Source organism: Dromiciops gliroides, chromosome 1 (assembly GCF_019393635.1).
Source record: "Dromiciops gliroides isolate mDroGli1 chromosome 1, mDroGli1.pri, whole genome shotgun sequence".
Lineage (NCBI taxonomy): Eukaryota > Metazoa > Chordata > Mammalia > Microbiotheria > Microbiotheriidae > Dromiciops > Dromiciops gliroides.
In genome coordinates, this window is record NC_057861.1 from 464,899,582 (window position 1) to 464,922,966 (window position 23,385).

The 23,385-nt window shown below is 37.1% G+C and overlaps 1 protein-coding gene across 1 annotated transcript in view; it reads right to left on the minus strand.

Moving 5' to 3' along the window:
- The window catches only part of ST8SIA4 (ST8 alpha-N-acetyl-neuraminide alpha-2,8-sialyltransferase 4), a 136,188-nt gene extending 113,464 nt beyond the window's left edge, over positions 1–22,724 (minus strand). The window contains 2 exon segments of the mRNA XM_043979307.1: positions 13,639–13,770; positions 22,236–22,724. Of these exon segments, the coding sequence (XP_043835242.1) occupies positions 13,639–13,770; positions 22,236–22,402 (299 nt within the window). The 5' untranslated portion in view covers positions 22,403–22,724.
- Between the last annotated feature and the right edge of the window lie 661 nt (positions 22,725–23,385).

Consider the following 23,385-nt stretch of genomic DNA (forward strand, 5'->3'; position numbering starts at 1 on the left):
TCAGACCTGAAATAGGAGTATTTGCATATGGAAAGGCCAAGTATACAATCAACCAAGGCAATGATCTTGGCTGATCAGCATAGTGTCCTCTGTACCTTTTTCCTAGCCACTCACCACATGTGAAAGAAATTCAGAAGTAAAAACCATGGGAACTCTGAATACCAGAGTTCTTTGATGGTTTTAGGGAAAATAACCATTGCCTATGTTATGCCCTGGCCTGCAGAAATGCAAATATAACAATTGTAATTGTTAGTCACCATAAACTAGGATTAGGTATCTGATTAAGGGTAATCTGAACCAAGCCTACAGTGAGGAAACCAAACAAGGGACATTTTTGGTAGTCCTGGAGTAAATTTACATAGGTGTTGGTTTTATTCAAAAGCGTTAGCTAAGAGAGAAATACCCTGGCCAAGGATTTCAGAAGAATAATAAGTGGCAGCATCTAATTGAGACTGGGTCACTCAAAGTTCAATAAAAATAGCCCATGAACATCAGAGCCATGAGCAGTCTCTATTTTCATACACTGTGGATGTATATTTTCCTTTCATGGATGGCTCACTACTTGTGATCTCTATGTGTATCACAGTACTCTTTGCACTGGTACTATGTGTGTTTGGTTATTGCTTCCCAGGTATACAAGGGAAATGTTATATTTCTTATTATGCCATTTCAATAAATGCTTTTATCTGTGTCTCCTGACAACTGAAAGGGAATCAGTGGAGATCTGAGATATTTTTTGGGAGGGAGAAACATAATGTACTTTGAACATGAGGTTCCCACCTCTTGCTTCCAGAAATGTAACTTGTAAGTGGGAAAGGAGGGTAGTTTCTCAAAGAAGGTGCTGTAACTAAATGTCACTGAAAGAATGACAACCTGACTACTATATTTAAACTAGAACTGAGCCATTCAACAATTAAAGGGAAAATTGAAAATAAAACCTGTCTGATTACAAGAAGCCAAGGGGGAAAATTATCTGCATCAAGAACAGTAACAACAGAAAGAAAACTAATCCAAACATTAGGATTCTAAAAGACAAGAATTATATTTAAAGGCTTGATTTTAATGTGAAAGAAAAGAGGAACTTGCACAAAACCCACTTCATGGTTAAGTTTCCAACAGACTCAAGGTATTTCCTGTTCTGACTTATAAGAAGCAATTGTCCCACCCCACCCCCACACACTTAACCCCAAACAAAACAAAACTAATCTAAAACCATTCTAAAACCATTACTAAAACTACTAACTGTCTAAAACCATTACTCTGTATACCTGATCTGTATGGCTCTCTACATACATCTATACATAGCTGTATTTAAAAATATATATATTAGTGCCTTTCATATGCCAATCATTTCTTAATATGATCATTTCCCTGCTCCTCTTACCCCCCAAATCCACCAAAAAACTCCTTGGTAGTGTATGCAACAATTCATATCCGTGATCCCAACCATTCAAATAAGCCAAGGGAAGAGTGGAAAGACATGTTTCTTCATCTGTTCTCTGAGACTGAGATAAACTTTCTATATTTAATCTGAGATCAGCTGCCTAAAAGCAAGTTTCATTTACATTTATGTGTACATTGTTGACTGACTCAGATTGCTTTGTTCTGCATCAGGTCATTGAAATGTCCTCACACATATTAATTCTTAATATATGTGTCTTTGCTATGCTGATATTATCTTATATTTATTTAATACAATTTGTCCAGCCAGTCACAAGGCAACTATTTTGCTTGAATTGTTTTGTTTTGTTCTTTGCTACAAGAGCAATGACAAAATGTTGTTCAATGGTTTGGTGAGTATGAGACTTTCTTTTCTGTCTTTGACATCCTAAGAGTGTCACATTAATGAAAATTCTAGGTCAAAAACTTTGAACAGTTTAGCAAATTCTCTTGCATAATTTCAAATAATTTGCCATGATAGGTCAATTAAAAAAATCTACCAACAATAAGACAGTGTGCCTATCTTTCAATAGTTCAAAACTATTTCTATATATTATCAACTTTTCAAATAGCATCCCTTTTTTAAAGACCTCATTAGAAAAGCCTGATTGTGACTTAATGTTAAAATTAGCCTGAAAACAGTTTGTCTGAAAAGTAAGATAAGGAATGGAATGTAAAGCAATATGAGTCAATGATGAGATATGACAACCAAAAAAGGCAATGTGATCTTAGACTATTAAGAGATACATAGCTTCCAGAAATAAAATTATAATCCAATTTTACTCTGTCATTGGTCAGAATACTTCTGAAGTATTGAATTTCTTTCCAGACTTTTTAGAAAGGGAAGCTATGTGGCACAGTGGGGAGAGTGCTGGGGAGAAGGAAATAGCAAACCACTTCAGTATCTTTGCCAAGAAAACCTCAAATGGGGTCGCTAAGAGTCAGATGTGATTGAAAAGAGTGAAAGAGAAAAATTGATGAACTAAATACTAGAAAGTATTCAAAATTGGAGAGCAAGGATGATGAAGGGCCTCAAGTCCAGAGCATAAAAGGAGCAGTTGAAAAAACTGGATTTGTTTAATCTGAAAAAAAAAAAAAACTCATGGGGTACATGATAGCTGAAAGCAAAACCAGGATGAATAGGGAGTAGTCTCAGGAAGACCTATTTAGGCTTGACATCAAGAAAGATTTTTCTAACAATTAGAATGATAATGGGAAGTAGTCAATTCCCCTTCATTTAAGGTCCTCAAACAAAGGTTATAGCTCTTTAAATCCAAGTTAATTACCATGATTTTGAAGTTATGAAACATGTAAACCTTGAACTAACACTTTCAGAACCTTCAAAGTATAACAAACATACATCTAATTAACTGTCTGGTAGAACTCTCTAGAGATAAACATGTATTATGAATATATGGGAATCCCTTCTTGGTGTATTATTGGGACATGTAGTTGAAACATAGGTGGGATACTCTCTGATTAATTTAAAATTAGATTAACTTAAAATATATGGGCATTTCAAATCTTCACCGAGGTGTCACATATTAATTATTTGCTGATTTATTGAAGATTTTATGAATTCTAACCTTGTATTTTAAATCCTTTGAAAATATTCAAATATGGTTAAGAGTACAGAGGAAAGGTACTGAGTGGAAACAGCATTGTACTGTGAAGAGAACACTGCCTCTTGAATTAGAAGATTGCCTCTGATGCTTACTATGTGTGGATTTAGGAAAGTCACTTAACGGTGATAAGCTTCAGTTTCCTCTACTGTAAAATGATAATTTGGTTATATGGATATTATTTTTAAAAAAAGAAGGAAGGTAAAATTCAGAGTACTCAGTGCTTGGAGTAAAATAGTGTCTTAAAATCTATTTAAAAAGTCAAACCAAGATCAGGCATTTTTTTTAACATTTTAAATATTTTATTATTATACAAGAAGCTGATTTAATAACCACTAGTCACTGCCATTTACAAACTTTAGTAAGTTTTATGAACTGTTTGTTTATTGTACGTTTTTAAATAAATTATTTGTTCATTGCAAAGACCTGACAACTGAATGCATTATTCACAGTAGTATGCTACTGTGTATTTCTTTCTTGATTTAATTCTTAAGGAAAAACCGTGAAATAACAGCATCAATTTGCTATTCATACCATCAGTTGCAATAAATTAGTACCAATCACCTTCTAATCAGAAATGTGAAAACAATCTATTCTAATTTTAAGGTGGCACCAAAGGCACAGCAGTTTAGTAACTTTATAATTAGTATTTTTTGCTCCAACATCCCCCAAACAGCAAACCATATGCATAAAGCATAGTGCAGATCAATAGAACTTCAATAATTTGAAGTTTAAAAAGGAAGAATTGAGGACCTCCACTATCCTTCTTATGGATCTGTGAGTTCATTGATTTGGATATTTCTACTAATGTAGGTCACAACCCATCCTATGACTCTTGTCCATGTCTTTCCATAAGTTCACCACCTAAGTATCTCTCTCCCCAAATATTCTTGGGGTTTTCTTCTATTTGTGATGTTATTAAGATACAATAAGAACACTCAAGCTATACATTTATCTTGCATGACCTTCTCTGAGAGACCAGACAACTCCCAAAACTTCTTCAGTACTCTTACTTCCCTTAAGCTTTTGCTGATTAATAATATGTGTGACATTCTAAATATTTAGGATATTCATGTTATACACAGTTCAATAAAATACCATATGTGGGACTGTATAAAATCATTGATAGTTTTTTAAAAGTCCTTTTTATATAAAGAAACTAACCTATAATAAAGTTAACAGGTCATCTCCATATTTATAAGATTGAACACTTCAGGAATTAATAAAATGAAATTTCTAAGTATAGAGAACAAACAATGAAATAGCTTGACTATGAAAAACTAAGAAACTGGCTTCAGTATTCTCATATTTGGAAAAAATGAGTGACTGAGTAGATAGGTGATAGATTAAATAGATGATATATGATTGATGAGGTCTAAGGTTTTATATACATATGTGTGTGTGTGTATATATATATATATGCATGTGTTTGTATACACACGTATATATATATATATATATATATATATATATATATATATATATATATATCTTATAAGTCCTATTATCTATGATCTTTAAATATCCTTGTCTGAATGAATGAAATATTTAGGTCCTTTTAGGAAAAAATATTATAGTAACGAGTAAACAGGAGGAGATTTTACCCATATACACCATCTCCAAATTCTAATCAAGTCACTTAACTGCTTTGTCTCAACTGAAGAATAATATACCACCTATCACACAAGTTTGTAGTAAAAAAATGTTTTATAAATATAGTACTGAAGAAATCTTAAAACACAGTATGTGGAACATAGTAGGCATTTAATAAATACTTTACTTAAAATGTAAGTTAATATCATCATCATTAGCTACCTCATAGTAACATTTTGAGGAAAAAAAAAAACCCTAATTGCATCTACTCACTTCATTCCCAGTCCACAGAATGTTCCTAAAGAAAATAATAAATCTGTGCTGAGTGGACCCACGATAAATTTATGCTAACTTTAACTGAGCTCTTGTAACTGCTTGGAAATACTGTTATTTATGTTTTATTGATTCCCTAGAGTACTCTCCACAGCAACCCCTGAAAACTTTCTCTACTTGCTACCAACTCCAACTCCCAAATCATCTCATTTTCAGTAGATCCCATCACATACTTCTTTATGGAGAAGCTCTTGATTTCTGACTTGAGCTTCTTCATTTACCTTTTTATCTGTACCTATCCACTCATCTTTCCCTCTAGTTTAACATGGAAAAGCATCCTCTTCACAGGCTAAAACACTCCATCTGCCTTTGTAATTCTAGACCCATCCTTCCTAGTATATCACTCCTTATTCATTCTTGTTCTGGTATTCTTTAATATTTACATTTTCAGAGAATATCTCCACAAACATTTGAAGATTCCCTCCCTGCCCCCCACACACCTTCTAAGTATGTGGGGGGGAAATCCTAAATCATGGAATCATAGCAATTTAGAACCAGAAAGGAAGATTAACTAGTACAACTGTTTAATTGGTCAAAGTGATAAGGCCACAAATAAAGACAATAACATAGCTCCTGCCCTCAAGAAGCACACATTCTAACTGGGAAAACAACATGCAAACTACTCTCTGTGTGGGTATGAACACACATGTGTGTACATACACACACATATATAAACATACATACACACATACATACATACATACATACATACATACATACATACATACATACATATATATATATATTAAGTGGGAACTAATCTCAGTGTGAGGTAGGGCAGGAAAGGTCTCTTGTGAAGAACAGCAAGGAGGGCATTGCCACTGGAAGCTAGAGAATATAAAGGCAAGTAAAAAGTAAGGGGAAGTGAGGTGGCAAAGGGGATAGAGTGATAGGTCTGGAGTTGAGAAGAACTGAGTTCAAATGAAGCCTTAGCCACTTACTAGCTGTGTGTTCCTGAACAAGTTACTTAACCTAGTTTGCCTCCATTTCCTCAACTGTAAAAATGAGTTGGAGAAGCAAACCACTCCAGTAAGTTTTCCAAACAAATCTCAAATGGATTTATGAAGACTTGGATGCTATTGAAACAAATGAACAACAAAATGTAAAAATCCAGGAAAAGTAGGAAGAGATCTAAAAGGGCTTCAAGATTCAAACACAGAATTTTAAATTTGATCTTGGAGCTAACAGGGAAAACCTAGAATTTATTTGGTAGGACAGTGACATGTCTTGGGCTTTAAGAAGATCACTTTGGTAGTTTAATGGAGGATGGACTATAGTGGAAAGAGACTTAAGGCAAGGAAAGCAATCAGCACATATCTCAATAGTCCAGGCATGAAATGATAAGGGTCTGCACCTAGGTGACAACTGTAACAGTGAAGAGAAGGGGATATATAGAAGATAAGTTGCAAACTCTGAAACAAGACTTGGCAACATATTGAATATGGGTGGTGTTTGTGCAAGTGAGGAGTCCAAAATAACATTAAAGTTGAGAGTGAATGATACTGGAAGGATGATGGAACTCTACACTGTCCTCAACAATAAGGGAAGCTGGGAAGAGGGGAAGTGATTTGGGGATAAAGATAATGAACTCAGTTTTGGACATGTTGCATTTCAGATGTCTAGGGGACATCCATTTCTGGATCTCCAATAGGTACTTGGTAAGGGAAAACTGGAAGCCAGGATAAGGGTTAGGTCTGGATAAATAGATCTGAGAATCATAATGCATAGACATGGTAACTGAATTCATAGGAGATGATAAGGACATCAAATCAAGTTGGGAGAAGAGTCAAGAAAAAATCCTTGAGGGGCACACACTTAGAGGTATGACCTGGTTTTTAAAAATAGCAAAAGAAACTGAGAAGGTATAATTAAACAAGTAGGAAAGTGCCAGGAGAGAGCAAAACAAACAAACAAAAACAAACAAAAAAAAAAATTCAAGAAGGCTGAGGAGCCATTAGATTCAGAAATTGAGATTTTGTTTTACAAATGAGGAAACTAAATCTCAAAGAGGTGAAACTCCTTGCTTAAGTCTATATAGCTAGTAAAAGTCTGATCCAGGAAGAGGATTAATGTCTCTGGACTCTTGATTTATTTCACTTAACACCTTTATGTTTATGTGATCCAGCTGCCCTATGTTTTTCTTTCCTCTTACTGCCTAATGTCTATCCCTAGGCTTTGATAACATCCACCTTAAATAATGCAGTAGCATCCAAAGCATCCCCTTCTCATCTCTCCTGCCATTTAATCAACTCCATAAACAGTCACCTGATGAATCTACTAAATGAATACAAATGCTAACATTATTATTCTATTCAAAAATGGTCAGTGTTGCCTCCATTGGCTATAAACTAAAGTTGAAAGGTCTCAACTTGTCATTCAAGGATTTCCACAATCTAGTACCAAGGCTTTTCCTATCTTACTTCACCATCCTCTATTTTATATACTCCACAGTCCAGCCAAATTGAACAATTACTCATTCACTGTACTTATCTCACATTTTCCCATTTCTATTCTTTTATGCTTGTCATGTTTTTATCCTTCCTCCATTGTTTTCTGTTAAAAACTTATTCATCCTTGAAGGTTTAACTTAAAAATAATGCCTTCTCCATCAGGTTTTCCTTATCTTCCCATCAAAAAATTATTTCCTCCTCCCAGATCTACTCAATTTAATTCAACAAATAGCAAATATTTATCTTTAAAGAAAGAATAACCATCTTTGACATTGATCATATACTACCTCTGTACTGAAGCTATTCTTATACTTGTATGTAGTGAAAGGTGGTGTGATAAAGGAGAGTGAGTATCTAACTTGGAGTTAAAAGGACTGAGTTTGAATTCAGACTGTACAAAAATTGATCATGCCTCCCAGTTTCATCATATATAAAACAGAGATAAGAATATTTTTAATATCAACTTCATAAGGTTTGTTGAAGAAAATAAATGATTTATAAATATTAAACATATAAATACGACTGTACCCCTCCTCTTTTCTATCACATTATAAAGTTCTCAAAGAGAGTTCAGGCACTCGTCATCTTTATCCTGGACTGCTACAATAGCCTCCTAATTAGACTATCTGATTCCAATCTTAACCCTCTCCAATGTATCATCTATACCTCTACCAACATGATTTTCCTAAAGTACAGGTGCAATCATATTATTTCCCAATATGACAAACTCCAATGGTTTTCTTTTGCTTCTAAGATCAAATATAAGCCCTTCTGTTTAGCTTTTAAAGTCCTACCTCTGGAAAAAAAATTGTATCCATCCCCTTTGCTCTACTGATAGGACACAATTCTCATAAGGGCTCTCATCATATCTTGCCAAAATCCCGACTATATTCTCTTAATTGGCATCTCTCTGCCTTTAATCTCCCTTTCCTGCTCTACCCTCCATGATTTCACCAGGTTTATCTTCCTAAAATGTTACTTAGATCATGTTACTCCTACTAAAAAGCCCCCGTTGGTTTTTCCCCCTCTGAATTCTTCACATACCACCTAGAACAGTATTAATTAATTTTCATAGCACTTCATAGTTAAAAATTCTATGCATTTTCTCATTTGAGTTTTACAACCCAACTCTGGTGTAGGTGGTACAAATATTTCTATCTCAATTTTATAGATGAGAAAACTTTTGCTCAAAGATATTAACTTATCCAAGTGAGTTAACCAAGAACACATGGTAATGATAATTATAAAACTTGATATTTTCATAATACTCAATTGTATTTAAAGTACTTTACATACATTATATCATTCAAGTCTCAGAGCCTGTGAGGAGAAGGTATTATCCCCACTTTGCCAATAAGAAAACCAAGGCACAGAAAAGTGTAAATTGGTCAAAGACCAAACAGATATTAATTGTCAGTCAAGACTCAAATCCAGGTCATAGGGTTCCAAATTTACTCTTTTTTCCTCACTATTCAAAAATGTATATTTTAGCACTTTTCCCATCCTACTATATCTTATTTTATTTTTGTAGGGGAGAAAGGTGGTTTTGTTAGTCACAAATAACGTGGTAACAAGGTATCAACAGGTCCTCAATCCCTTTACAAAAATATAACATTTCTGTCTCTTCTGACTCATAGGTATTCACATTTTCTTTTAAAAGGATCACCAAGTGTTGATGCCTTTTTATTATGTCAATACATCCTGTGGCTAAATCCAGTGACATCAATTGAAGGAAGGGAAAGTCAAATCTGAACACAGGTTAATGTCTAGCACTATAAGCTTCTTGTGGCAAGGGTCATGTTCTAAAGTACTCCTATGATCATAGCTCCAGAGCTGAAAAGAACATCAGGTGACCTTTAGTCTAAGATGTTTATTTTAGAGAATTGAGACCTAGGCAGGGTCTGGTTAAGTAACTTACCAAGGTCTCAAAGGAAGTAAACATCAGAGGTATAATTTGTACCCAGATCCTTAGGTGCTCTGATTCCAGAGAGAGTGTTCTTTTCACTGTACCATGCTACCTCAGAAGTAATTTAGGTCTGGAGTTTCTGAGACAATGAATTCATATCAGGAACAATCAGAACAGTGAAATATTAAATGCAATTGAAGGGATTATATGGGGTAGCTAGATGGCACAGTGGATAGAGAGCCAGGTCTGGAGTCAGGAAAATTCATCTTCCTCAGTTCAAATCTGGCCAGAGATTTACTAGCTGTGCAACCTTGGACAAGTCACTTAACCCTGTTTGCCTCAGCTTCTGTAAAATAAGTTGGAGAAGGAAATGGCAAATCAGTCTAGTATCTTTGCTGAAAAAACCCCAATGGGTTCACAAAGACTTGGACACAACTGAACAACAACAGGGGATTATCATCTATGGTAGTTCATTGAATAAATAATATCTATTTGATTTTAAGGATAAAATTAAATTAGACATATAATCTTTGCTTTAAATACATTCAGCATTTAACAAATACATATGTCTACTTGCACTCTGCTAAGCACAATACCACCTACGACAAAGGATAAATAAGATGTATTCTCTGAACTCATAAATCTTCTTCCCCACCACCACAAATTCTTTACTACGTATGAGCACTGTTCCTTGCAGAATTCCTATTTTATAAGTATTAGTGCAATAAACTGATCACAATGTAGGGCATAAATTCCTTGAAACTTCACATTTGACACTAAAATTCTCTCTAGGCTTAGCAATCAGAACAAAGCAAATGAAAAATTCACCTTTCTGACTTTTCTACACTCATTTACATGATACTAAGCCACTTTGCCATTATTAATGGGGTGAGGAAATGCATTTTGGTGGCCTATATAGATATGTACAGTGTACAATCTGTAGTGCTGAGATATTAAGAGGTGCAAAACTAATACCCATGATATACTATTCACTCATTCTTAAGGGTACATCCTCCAGGTAAAAAGGAAAAAGATTGACTTGATGACTCCTTTATCAATAGGTAACCAAGATATAATAATTATTATAACAAAACATATAATTCTTATTTACATAGTCCTTTAAAGTTTATAAGCGTTTTCCTCATAGCCATGCTTATGCCAACAAGAATAAAGAGGAAGCTTCATCTTACACATGATAATTACCAAATAAATAAATAGAAAGCCCCTATTTTTCACTAATTCATCAATAATTATTACTAGAAAGTTATGGAAATAAATGCAGAGAATCTACAACATTAAATTTAACAAACATTTAGTCAAGTGCTTACTGCTGAGTACAGCTCTGTGCTGGCCCAGGAAGGAGAAACAAATATTATAATTTGTAGAGGATGTATCCACTAAATTCCTTCTCCAGTGTCACATTGTGGTCTGAAGGTCCCTTGGGATCTTGAGGCACTCTAGGGGATGGTAAGCTCTGACAAGCTGGAGAATATTTCAAATATGGGATGATAGATGAATTTTATATCCATGTTCTAAGTACTAGTTATGTTTTGGGGAAGGTCGGTCATCAGGTAAACATCTGAGTGATATGTTTTCTGGCTGCATGAAATTTCCTGAAGACTGCTAAAGTCACTGAGGAAGTAATGATCTATAGCTCTTGTCAATGGATGGGATATTCATACCAACCCAATGGACAGAACCTTGAACTACTAAAAAGAAGGCTAGTATGTGAAAAGCAGCAATGGAATGAGTAATGGAAATGATAATGGAAAGAGTCCTCATCAGACTTGATTTCAGAAAACCCAATCAATCAACATTATTAAATGCCTACTATGTGCCAAGCACTGTGCTAAGTCCTGGGGAATATAAAAAAGAAACAAAAGACATCCTTGCCCTCAAGGAACTCACAATCAAAGGGAAAACACATATAGACAAAGCAGGTTATACACAGAATCACTAGAAAATAATTAACAGAGGAAGATGTGAGAATTAAGAAGAGTTGGAACTGGCTTCCTGCAAAAGGGTGGACTTAAAGGAAGCCAGTGAGTCAGAAAGCAGGGCTGAGGAGGGACAGTGATCCAGACAAGGGAACAGCCCGAGATAGTGCCTAGAACCAAGAAATTAAATGTCTTGCTTATGGAACAGCCAGGAAGTCAATGTTACTGGATTGAAGGGTACATGGGCATTTGGGGAGTAAGGTTTGAGAAGGATGGAAAGGTAGGAGAGGGCTAGGTTATGAAGGATTTTGAATGTCAAGCAGAGTAGTCTGTATTTGCTCCTGAAGCCATATGAGGCCAGTGGAGGCCTATTGAATAGTGGAGTGACATGATCAGACCTGCACTTCAGGAAAATCACTTCAGTAGTTGAATGAAGAATGGATTGGAATGGGAGAGACTTAAAGGACTGAGAAACTAACTAGAAGGCTATTACAATAGTCCAGAAATAAAGTGAGGAGGACTGCACTAGAGCAGTAGAAGTGTCAAAGAAGAGAAGGGGGCATATTCAAGAGATGTTTAGGAGGTGAAAATTGACAGGCCTTGGCAACAGATTGGATATACGGAATGAAAGACAGTGAGGAGTCTACGGATGACTCCCTAGATTAAATGCCTAAAATGTAGTGTTGCCCTTAGATTCACTGGGATGATAAGTGTGTATAAAATGGCTGGGGGGCTTTAGTGGGAAAGATAATGCGTTCAGTTTTGGATATATTTAGTTTGAGATGTCTCCTTAACATCCAGCTCAAAATGTTTTTGAAGGGCAATTGGGAGATGCAAGATTAGAGATCAGCAGAGAGTTTGGGGCAGATAGGTAGATTGGGGATCATCAGCAAAGAAATTGTAATTAAACACATGGGAGCTGATAAGATCACCAAATGAAGTAATATAAAGGGAGAAGATAAGAGGACCCAAACAAAAAACCTCCTAAGGGTCTCTATGGGTAAAGGGCAGTCATGTTGGGGAGGATCCCGCAAAGGAGACAGAAAGGTAGTGAGATGGGAAAGAGAAAAAAGAGAGAGAGTGGTATCCTAAAAACCTAGAGGGAAGAGAGTATCAAGGAAGAGTGATTCAAAACTGTCAAAGGCTACAGAGAGGATCAAGGAGAATGAGGATTCAGAAAAGGTCACATGGAGTTTGACAAACTAAGAGATCATTAGTAATTTTGGAGAAGAAGCAATTTTGGTTGAAGAATAAGGTCAGAAGCCAGAGTCGAGAGGACTGAAAACAGAGGGGGAAGAAAGTGGAAATACCTATGTAGCGGCCTTTTTGAGGAGTTTAGCCATGAAGAACAAAAGAGATATCAGATTATGTATAGAGAGAATGAAAGGAGCAAGTGAAAAGTTTGTTTTTTTCAGGATAGAGGAGACATGGGCATGTTTGTAGGCAGTAGGGAGTGAGCCCATAGATAGGAAGAGATTCAAAATAAGTGAAAGAGTGGGAATGACAGAGTAGGCAATGTATTGGAGGAAGCAGAATGAACGAGATCACTTGTGAAAGTAGAGGGGTATTAAAATCCTTCTATGACACCTATCTAGTACAATATGCAATCACAAATAAGCCATTTGGCCTAAGTTTCTTTGTCCCTAAATCAAAGGAAATAAAATTATAACTTAAATTCCTTCAGTGTTGTGTGGAAAACACAACACAGGGATTCTAAATATGAATTTTATCAATTATAAAAATGATAATACTTAATCTGTCTCTTCAAGGATTTTAAAGACCAATAGAGTAGAGAAGACACAGACACAAACAATTGCAATACTATTAGAATTTTTTAGTGCTTAGTAGAAGTTCAAAGTATTGATGAAAGATCTGAAGAAGAACATTCATACAGCATTAACTACTAGAGGAAAACTCCATGGAATACAGGAAAACCACTGAGATTTTAGTCTTTACTTATGAAGAGGATATCACATTAAAACCCCACATAGCCACCATTCCTTAATACTCAGAGGACAGAATGATTTGACTTTTATGTGCTTTGTTCCATTTAATGGGGACACATCTAATAAAGGCATTACAGTATTTTACTAAAAATATACATTTTAAATTACAAATTTAAAGCTGTATGGAGGGGAGCTAGGTGGCACAGTGGATAAAACGCCAGCCCTGAATTCAGGAGGACCTGAGTTCAAATCTGGCCTCAGACACTTGACACTTACTAGCTGTGTGACTCTGGGCAAGTCACTTAACCCTCATTGTCCCCCGCCCCCCCCCCAAAAAAAACTGTATGTAAGTTTGCTATACTCAAAAAATTATAGGACAAAGAATCATATGAAATGTGCTATCTTGCTTACCTTATCTCTAAGACCAAAGAGGAATTGATTTTCCAACCTTCTACAGAGTGCTGAAAGATTGAAGATCCACCTTTTCGAATGATTTTATTAGAATTATTGATTAGTGGTCTACTGGAACATAGCTCACCATCTCTGAAATGTGACACAGAAAATGAATTTTTTTTAAAGTTAAAAAACACAACAAATTTTCAGAAACATTCCAAAATAATCTAATTTAATTTATGATAAAGTAGACATAGCAGCGAATGTGACCCCGATGAAACTCATTCAATTGTATTTATAGGGATAGGGCAGACTGAAGGGAGCAGTGAGGAGTAGAGGGAGATAATTATACCAGAACATAAATTCATATGTAAGGGAAGAGAGATGTCAATTATCTCTCTCTTCCCCCAACCCCCCAACCCCTTTACTTGATAAATCATAGAAAGTGATCTCTTTATGACATGTGGACATCTCTTCAGTTGAACAAACAATGGAAACAACTTTACCATGCTCTTATGGTATTTAAATTGATAAACCCTGAATTAATTTTAACAGTTCAAGGGTGGCAGAAATTTCAAGCAAGGGACTGAATAGGGAGAAACCCATGAGGATGGGGACATGCCAAAGATTTCTCTCCACCACCACCACACCTTGAAATACAAGTAGCTTTGAAGGGCAACTAATCAACTAGTAGGAGACCTTATATTGATTTCAGAGTACACACACACACACACACACACACACACACATACACATACACAACATACATACACACTCCCATACAAACCAGGCTACAACAGCTGGTCAGTTACCTGAGGGAGAAGCAATATCAGGGGTTGTGAGTTGCCTTGACTTACCATGTATTCTCTATGTGTGCCTACTACTAGTGTACTCTTTAAGCAAAGCCCAGTGCTCCCATGGACACTGTGTACATTTGTTTATGGGAGAAATAAGTTATAGTTTACTGTTTTACTATGCCATATTAGTATAAACTTTCACTTAGGGTCAGTTGTATCTTTGGTTGATTTAATAGGAAGCATACTTGTGGAGATTCATTGTTTTTCATAGTCTCAATACTAGTTTTAGAAGGGCCACATAAAATCTGAATAAATCCCCCTATTGGGCACTCAACCTGCAAACCTGAGCCTTATAGTTGGGAACTATTTGAAAGTGGGTGCTTACACATACTTTTTTGAATAAAGTCTCAATTATCTGAAGGAATGATTCATTATGATAGCCTTTACAAATCATCTCTTCAAATATCTATACTCCTCTCTATATAGACAATGAAAATGACTATAAGGACAGTTTTCTCCTCTTTTGGGGGATAAATACATTGTTAACTATCATTCATTTTGCTCTTAATCAAACAAGACAATGAGGAGGCTGGTCCTGAACTGAGCAGGATTTGTGTAGGAGGCTGTGTGTGGGGGTGGGGGGGATGGGGGAGGTGTTGACTCATAACCCCATTTGAGTTTTCTTGATAAAAATATTGGTGTGCTTTGCCATTTCCTTCTCCAGTTTGTTTTATAAATAAGAAAACTGAGGCAAACAGGGTTAAGCTACTTGCTCTGGGTCACAAAACTAAAAAGTGTCTGAGGTCAAATTTGAACTCAGGTCTTCCTGACTCCAGGCCTGGCACTCTATCCACTGAGCCACCTAGCTACTCTCCAAATCAATAGTTCACCTCTTTGCTATTATAGAGGAAAAGAATCAATATTTTACCCTTGGATACTAAAATGAATCAGTCCTATGCTCAGATGCTTTCTTATTCTTTTGTTGATATAAACATGGCTTCAGACATTAAAAAATGCAGCTGCTTATGATGAGACAATGAAAAACCCATAAGCTTTCTCCAAAATGCACAGTTATTCCTTCATGTCTTATTGACTTTTAAAATGTGTAGGATTTTAAAAACACTTCTGAAATATCAGACAGATCTTTATACAATCTTTAAGTCATTCTCTAGTTATTATGCAGGCAAACCTCTCCCACTATCAATAGAAATTTTGCCTGGGCCAACAGCTGCTGATGAATTCTGTAATTGGAGGCTTACAGTACAGTATTTTGATTTTGCCTTCTTTTTAAATGATGTAGTTAGGATTTGAAGCAGTGCAAATGAAAATCTGCAGTCAACGCCCCCTCCCAAATTTAGAGTTCTTTTAAAATTAATATCCTAAAATATCTTTACTGATGAAAATGATACATTAGCATGCCCATACATGGCTAATAATAATCATCTTACAAAGGTTGCTTGAGATAGAAAGGAACATAAGGTATAATTTAGCATTCAGTGGCACTGAAGTCAATTTTTATATTCTATGCCTAATGATTGTAGGTGTCCACAAATGAAAATATAGACAGACATAAGAGAACATTTGAGCTTTCATTGCTGGGAGCTGTTTTTTTTAAGACTATGAATGGCTAAGTGCAGATATATCATCAGTCTTGGAAAAGTAACACAAAAGCACATGTTCTACTAACAGTAGGTCAGTAACCACAGCAGCATCTTTCTATATGTAGAAATTACCTCACATAAAATAATATGTTTGTTAAGGTGCTTAGAATGATCAAAATGTATCTTTCATTATCACTAGATTCATTATGCCTCTATGGGAAGATAAAAATTGTTTATGAGCAAAACACACATACATGTCAAATAGTTGATGTCATGGGATTACCTAATGTGATATATGTAGAATACACTGAAATACATTCATTTTTCAATAAGAAATATTTAATAAAGAGTATAAGGGGTTACTGACTCATCATCAAGATCAATCCAGTTGCAGGTGTACTTTTACCCCCCATAATTATTTTATGTTTATTTTGTATACATTTTATATGTAGGGAAGGGGAAAGGAATAAACATTTATATAGCACCTACTATGTGCCAGGCACTGTGCTTTACAGTATTTCATTTGATCCTCACAACAATCCAGTGAATTAGGTGCTTTATTACCCCTGTTTTGCAGTTGAGGAAATTAAAAGTCAAAAGAGGTTAAGTGACTTGCCAAGGAGCACACAGCTAGTTAAGGGTCTGAGGTTAGACTTGAACTCAGGTCTTCCTAACTCTAGGCCAAGAACTTTATCCACAGTACCACCAAATATTTCCAGCTTATGCTCTATACTCATTTATGGATGTTGGCTTCCTTAATCAAATGCAATCTTGAGATCAGGGACTCATTTTTGTTGCTGCATCCCCAATACCTAGTATAGTATTTGACAGTTAGTAGGCACTTAGTTGATTTCCTGTTTTGCTCATAGAAACTTTGAAATATCCCTAGATTAATGGATCGACAACCTGGCATGCAGTTTACCTGGATTTTATAGGAGTAGTTATTTGAATCACAAAACGTGACAGAAGGAAGGCATTGCTAGTTTACATAAACAAAATACCTCACTTAACTCCTTTTTTCACAAACAGCAATGATGTCTTAAATGGATAGGATTAGGTGTTCTGTCTAAGGTTGTGACACAGTTTTTCTCTACAAATTTCAATTGCTCCTGTGAGTATTTTACTCATGACTCTGGCAACATCCTGTCTTATTAAAAAGTATTTTTTTTCAGTACATACTCTGTACAATGTTGCTAATCTTACTTCCTACTAGCCAGATAAAACCAAACTTTTAAACAAGTTCAGGGAACATATTTCTTGCATAAGTCTATTCTACAATATGATACAGTACACATGCCTAAAGGAAAATTAACAAAATACATCAAAGAAAATATACAACATAAAACTATATTGGAAGGAATCCTCCCTTATACTGAGCTAAAAATAATTCATTAAGCTTGTCTTCTGTATGGCATTGGTAACAGAAGCTAGTCATTAATTATGTTACTAGTACCTAAAAATAATATTTACTCTGAAATATGTTTCCCATGCATCTTCACAATTTATTCAACAAAGCCTGCAATAGATTTCAAATATAATTCAGTAACACACTTTTAATTTTACTTTCAAAGAACAAAATTTTATCCCAAATGTTTTGCATTAAAATATGCTGCAAAACTCTCCATGAACAAAAATAAGTTTTTTCACTTGTATGTGGCATAAATTCTCCACTATAAAATGAATGGTCATGTGAGTACATAAATCATACAAGAAGATCAAAATCCTGATAATTATATAATGTTAAAACAGTGATATATGGCAATAAAGAAGTACTTTTTACTGTTCCTAAAACTCTAATAGCAACTCATAGAATTCCATGTGAATGTTTGAGATAAATTAGATAGCACAATTTGGGATTTCCCGATATGCAAAAATAAAGATCCACCCAAAGATAGCATTACACTAACTTTTGCTCTTAGAAGAGATACTATACAGACAAGTGGAGAATACATCTATTTGATAACAGTATACAACATGAGACTTTTTAAAAACTAATGAAGTTGAGCATGAGATAACATTTCTTAAAGGAAGTGGCTGCATTATGGCATACTGGACACAGAGACTGACTTTTTTCAAATCCCTTCTGACATATACTGACTTGTGATTCTGGAAATTCTAGTCAACTCTCTAAAACTCGTTTGCAAAGAAGGTACTGGCCTGCATTGGTAGAGAAAACTGCCTTATACCAATTTAATCAAAGATCTAGTCCATATCGCAGTTTCTACTCTAAAGAAAATAGTGTATTACAAAGAAATTATGGCAGTTTATAAAGGTGGACAAAATACACATTTACTATAGCTAAATGTAAGTAGCATATAATATTTCTATTAATTTACTTTTTTCTCACTGTCTCTGTTAACTTCATTTTAAAATATACATAAGAAAACACCAACACCACAACAAATATCTCTTATAAATGTGGTATTTTTTTTTAAAAGCCTCTCATTATGAAGACATTGGTCAGTCAACATTGCCATTGAAATATGTTACATGGGGCAGCTAGGTGGCGCAGTGGATAAAGCACTGGCCCTGGATTCAGGAGTACCTGAGTTCAAATCTGGCCTCGGACACTTGACACTTACTAGCTGTATGAACCTGGGCAAGTCACTTAACCCCCATTGCCCTGCAAAAAAAAAAAAAGAAAAGAAAAGAAAAAAGAAATATGTTACATCTTCTCAAATGGTTACTAGTTAAAGGACATAATCTCAAAGAGCATTTTAGGGGAAGTCTCTACAAGAACTCATCCAAAGTCACACAGTAGTGAGTGACAGAGTTGGGTCCCCTAACTACAAATCTAGTAGTATCTCTCCATAGTATAATGCTTTATTTATATTTAGAATAACTCTGAAATTACTCCTTGGTCTCAATATGCTTGTTATAGCTGCTGCTGTTTCCAGAATCACCAAATTTCAGAGTTGGAAAAGACTTTAGTAGCAGTCTAATCCAACCTGTATTCCAAGGATTCAATGTCCTCTCCTCCCCCATTCTCTATAGCACATACCTGACAAATGGTTAATCAGTCTTTCTTTGAAAACCTATATACTGAGAGGAAAACCACTAGCTTCCAAGGAATCTCATTTTATTTCTGCGTAGTTTTCATTGTTAGGAAGGCTTAAGAGTTTTTCCCTGAAATTAAGCCTAAATGCACTACTTTGCAACTTTTACTAGCCCTGACCTCAAGAGAAAAAGAAAAGAAAAGAAAAGAAAACCACCCAACCAAAACAAAACAAAAATCCAAGTTTAATTCCTTATCCATATACTAGACAACCCTTCAAATAAATCAAGGTGAGAGTCTAGTCTCTCCAGGATTCTCTCTGATTCAGGCCAAACATTCTCATTTTCTTCAACCAGTCCTCACAAGGATTCCAGTTGTCCTCAGGGTAGGCATATTGAGAGAGTAATAGGAAAAGTTGTGCTAAGCACTGCTGTTCTTTTTGTTTCTCTCCTTTCCCAGCTGCTTTTCTTTAATATATAGTATTTGGAAACTCATGTTTTAAGGTGTTATTGCTGACTGTAAATTGAAATTCTAGACCATCCCAGGAAAGAGATGAAGCTTTGGAGAAGGGTTATAGACTCAGGGACACAAGAACTTTCAAGAAGTGAATACATAATTATACTGTCTAGGTTCCTTTCCAACACTAAACCTCAGCTCCGGGCTGTAGATGGCTTTCAGACATCCCTTACTGCCCACCTGCAATGCATGTAGTGCCCCCCAAAGGCCAGCCACTGAGTTTGTTGCTTAACTCAGATTTTGAATATAGGTCTGGACACTGAACTGGACTTCTTTGCCTTATTAATCTAAAATATACAACTCTGGATGCTCTGGGGTTTCGGGGGAGGGTTTGGAGGAAAGAAGGAGAGAAAAATTGTCATCAGAGAATTGCGTTTAATAAATCCTTTTACTAGTAATTCTTAGAAATGCTGAGATTTCCAAGAAGCCCCAGGCTCTTCCCAGGTTGAACTCTATCACACCAAGTTTCGGCCTTGGAGAATGGGAGAAGCCCTAGGCAAAACGGGGCATCTATCTAGAGTTAGTGCCAGTAAAAATAACCCCGAGACCCCAGGAAAAACCAAGGGGGTGGCAGTGGCTGGTGGCAGCAGGCAGGGAGCTGACGGGTCCAGAGATGGAGGCGGGGGGAGGGGAGAAATGGGAGGAGTTCAGACTGGGCAGGCAATAGTCTCGCTGCACAAAACAGTAATTGCTGGAGTTAAATAAGGAGGAGCACGCGCGCCGCAACAAAAGGTTCCTCCTGCATCCTCCCGCTTACTCCTTTTTGGGGTCCGTCTTCTCGTACCTCCTTCCCTCAGGTAGGAGAGAGACACTGGCTACAGGCAAGCCACACAGCTCTGTAACTCCGCACGTTTTCAGATAACACCAAGGGGAAACCGCAGCAGGCTCTTGAGGGTGCACAAGCTCAGCACCCTCAGCGGCAACTGGGGCCCGCCTACTCTCTTCCTCCAGCTTGGGACTGCAGCCTCAAGTCCCGAAGCTGCTGAACTGGGGCTGAAAGGGAAGAACAAGCTGGCTGAGGCCCGGAAGAAGGAATAGGTGAGGTACCGGCCTTAGTCCTCGATGTAACACGCTCCAAGCCAGCAAGTGGAGGAGCTATAAGCACACGTCGTATGTGTCTCCAGACGCGCCCCTCCCACCCTATCTCTCCAGTGGAGTGAGCCCGATAGACTGCACGCCCCCCTAGTACTGTAGCCCTTTCGCAGTTATTTCCAGTTACAAAAGCTTGACTTCTGGAAATGGTTTACCCTTAGGTGTTCCCAAGGAGAAAGCGAGACTTTCTCCATCCATGGAAATCTCACTCTCCATCCATCAGTTTCAGAGACCCCCTTTGTTTGATGGAGAGACAGGTCTGCAGGGTTTACCCCATACTCTCCGCCCACTGCCTCCCCATCGCCCCCCTTCACCAAAAGCGTCCTCTTTGTCAATTGCTCTGCTCCGGGTTTTCTATCTCCCCACCACCCCTCCCCAGTAGACACATACTCTTGCACACACTCTCCCCTGCCCAAATCTATCTTTTACACATTTTAGATAACCAAGCCGTTCAAACCTTCCTCTTCCCCCTAGCTACGACATTTCTAATACACTGACTTCCTTATAGACTAGCAATGTCTACCTAACATGAATTCTCCCTCTCCTTCTCATTCTCTTAACTTAAATTATCAGTCTTTTGGGAGCGGCTGTCTATGCCTGGGAATGAAGTGCACGAAGTTTGGTGTTGGGGGTGGTGGTGGTGGTGGTGAAAGGGAACGGGGAGGATAGCACTCCTTAACAGGGACACACAAAGTGTGGCTTTAACTGGATTTCACTCTAAGTAAAAACTGAGAGAATAGAAAAACTAACAAAAATCCTGCTAACAAGGAATTTCTTAGATTAGTCGTCTCAGGAAGGAGACTTGTTTCCAAAAATGGATTTTTAACTAACTGTCTTTGCAGCCAATTCCACACCCTCACAAAACGTTTGCAAGCTACAATAGAAGCAAAGTTGTAGCAACCTCTTGGGTAAACTTCAAAGTCACAGAAACAGTGAGGAAGGAAGGACAACAGTAAAGATAATTAAAGAGACCTTGGAATGTTCTTAAACCATTTGTCCATCTTAATGAAATGAAGAAACTGAAGAAAAGAATGCTATTTTGTAGCGTTCTGGATCCTAGTTCTTAAAACTGCTACCAAGATGTCAAAATCTCTAGCTTCTTTCAACGAAAGTGGAAATAAAAACTGAGATACTAGTTGTAAGCAGTTAGAAATTCTGGTACACAGATATAGAGAAAGAATGAAGGAAGGTAGGAGAGAGGGGAAAGGTAGTCATGACTTTTTTGAGTTTGAAAGCTCATCAACTCAACAACCTATTTTCTCTGTGTACCGAGAGGGCAAAGAAATAAAGAGAACTTACTTAAAATGTACCTCTAAGGTTAAAAGGTAGTCCCTCTACTAACTCCTTGTTTACATGAGTAGTTACTTCTCCTTTGACTTGTTCAGGCATCAACACAGCACATGCACAGCTGAAATACTACTGGAAAGGATGTGGGGGCTGGGGAAATACACATTTGAGTAGTAGCCTATTTTATTTAAGAAGCTAAACAGACACAAAAAGCACACACACACACACACACACACACACACACACACACACCCTGTCTCCAGCTGTTCCTTCATCTACATTATCATGTCTTTTATCGCTTTTGTTAGACCCACACTTTGCATTTACCCTATGAGTTGCGTTTCCTGATGCTCCTCAGTTCTTGCTATTTCTTTTGTCTTATAAACGATCAGGAGGATACTTATCGTGCAGATAGTCCACCTCTTCCTGATGGAGCGCATCTTGCCAGCCCAGGGAAATCCTTTTTTCCCCCCTTTTACACCTTCGCTTTGCATAAAGATTCCGTTTGGTGTGTAGGAAGGAGGATGAAAATCTATAAAATGAGAGGGAAGCCCGGAGCTCTGATCACAAGAGATCAGGGACACAGAAGACAGTGGCAGTAGCTGCTGCTGCTGCTGCTGCGGCGGCGGCGGCGGCGGCGGCGGCGACTGTTCCTGGCATGCTAGTGAAGAGGTCGGAGGTTTCCAGGAGCACCCTGGATCTGCTCTGGGTCCCGGGGCGTTCCCTACAGCTCCGCGCCAGTCTCACTCATGCTCTCCTTGCCTTTCAGATTCAACACCTTGTGCGACTGAGGTGGCAGAGGCTGCAGCTGGGCTCCCGAACGTCACTGGCCCTTCCCTTTTGCTAGCAGGGAAATGATGAGCATAAACCAGCCAATCGCCGGACGTAGGGGGCGGAGGCTGCTGATGCCTCCCTTTGCGGGCCGGCCGCTGTTTTTTGTAACTGTAACATTGCCTTTCTCTCTTATTGTAACACTGACTGAGAGAGAAAACCGCTACACTGCTTTAGCAACCACGCACAAGTGTCGAATCAACTCCTTAGGAAGTTTTCAGACGGTGTTTCTGGAAGTACCATCCAGACTCCGAGACTATAGGGAGAAGTAAGCTTTTTCTCCCTAAGGATAAGTTTATGATATCCCATCTAAACTTTAAAGAGAATACAGGTGCTTCTGTAGATTCTTACCAGGGGACTCGATATCCGATAGAGCTGTCTGGAAGGCAGCAATTTAGAAAGATTTTTGCAGTTTACAGGGAGATTCTTCAATAAAATGTCAGTATAACCCTAATTTTGATTTTATAGAAAAGTGAATTGTAGCCAAGAAATAATGGGAGAATATAACCTGTAAATTCATATTTAAAGATTTAAGTACATTAAAAAATCATATCACTAAATCAATCTCCAGTGATCCTTTTATACATATTTCACTCTTTTCATCCTTTTCTTTCACTATCAGTTGAGTTTCTTGTGTGAATCATGG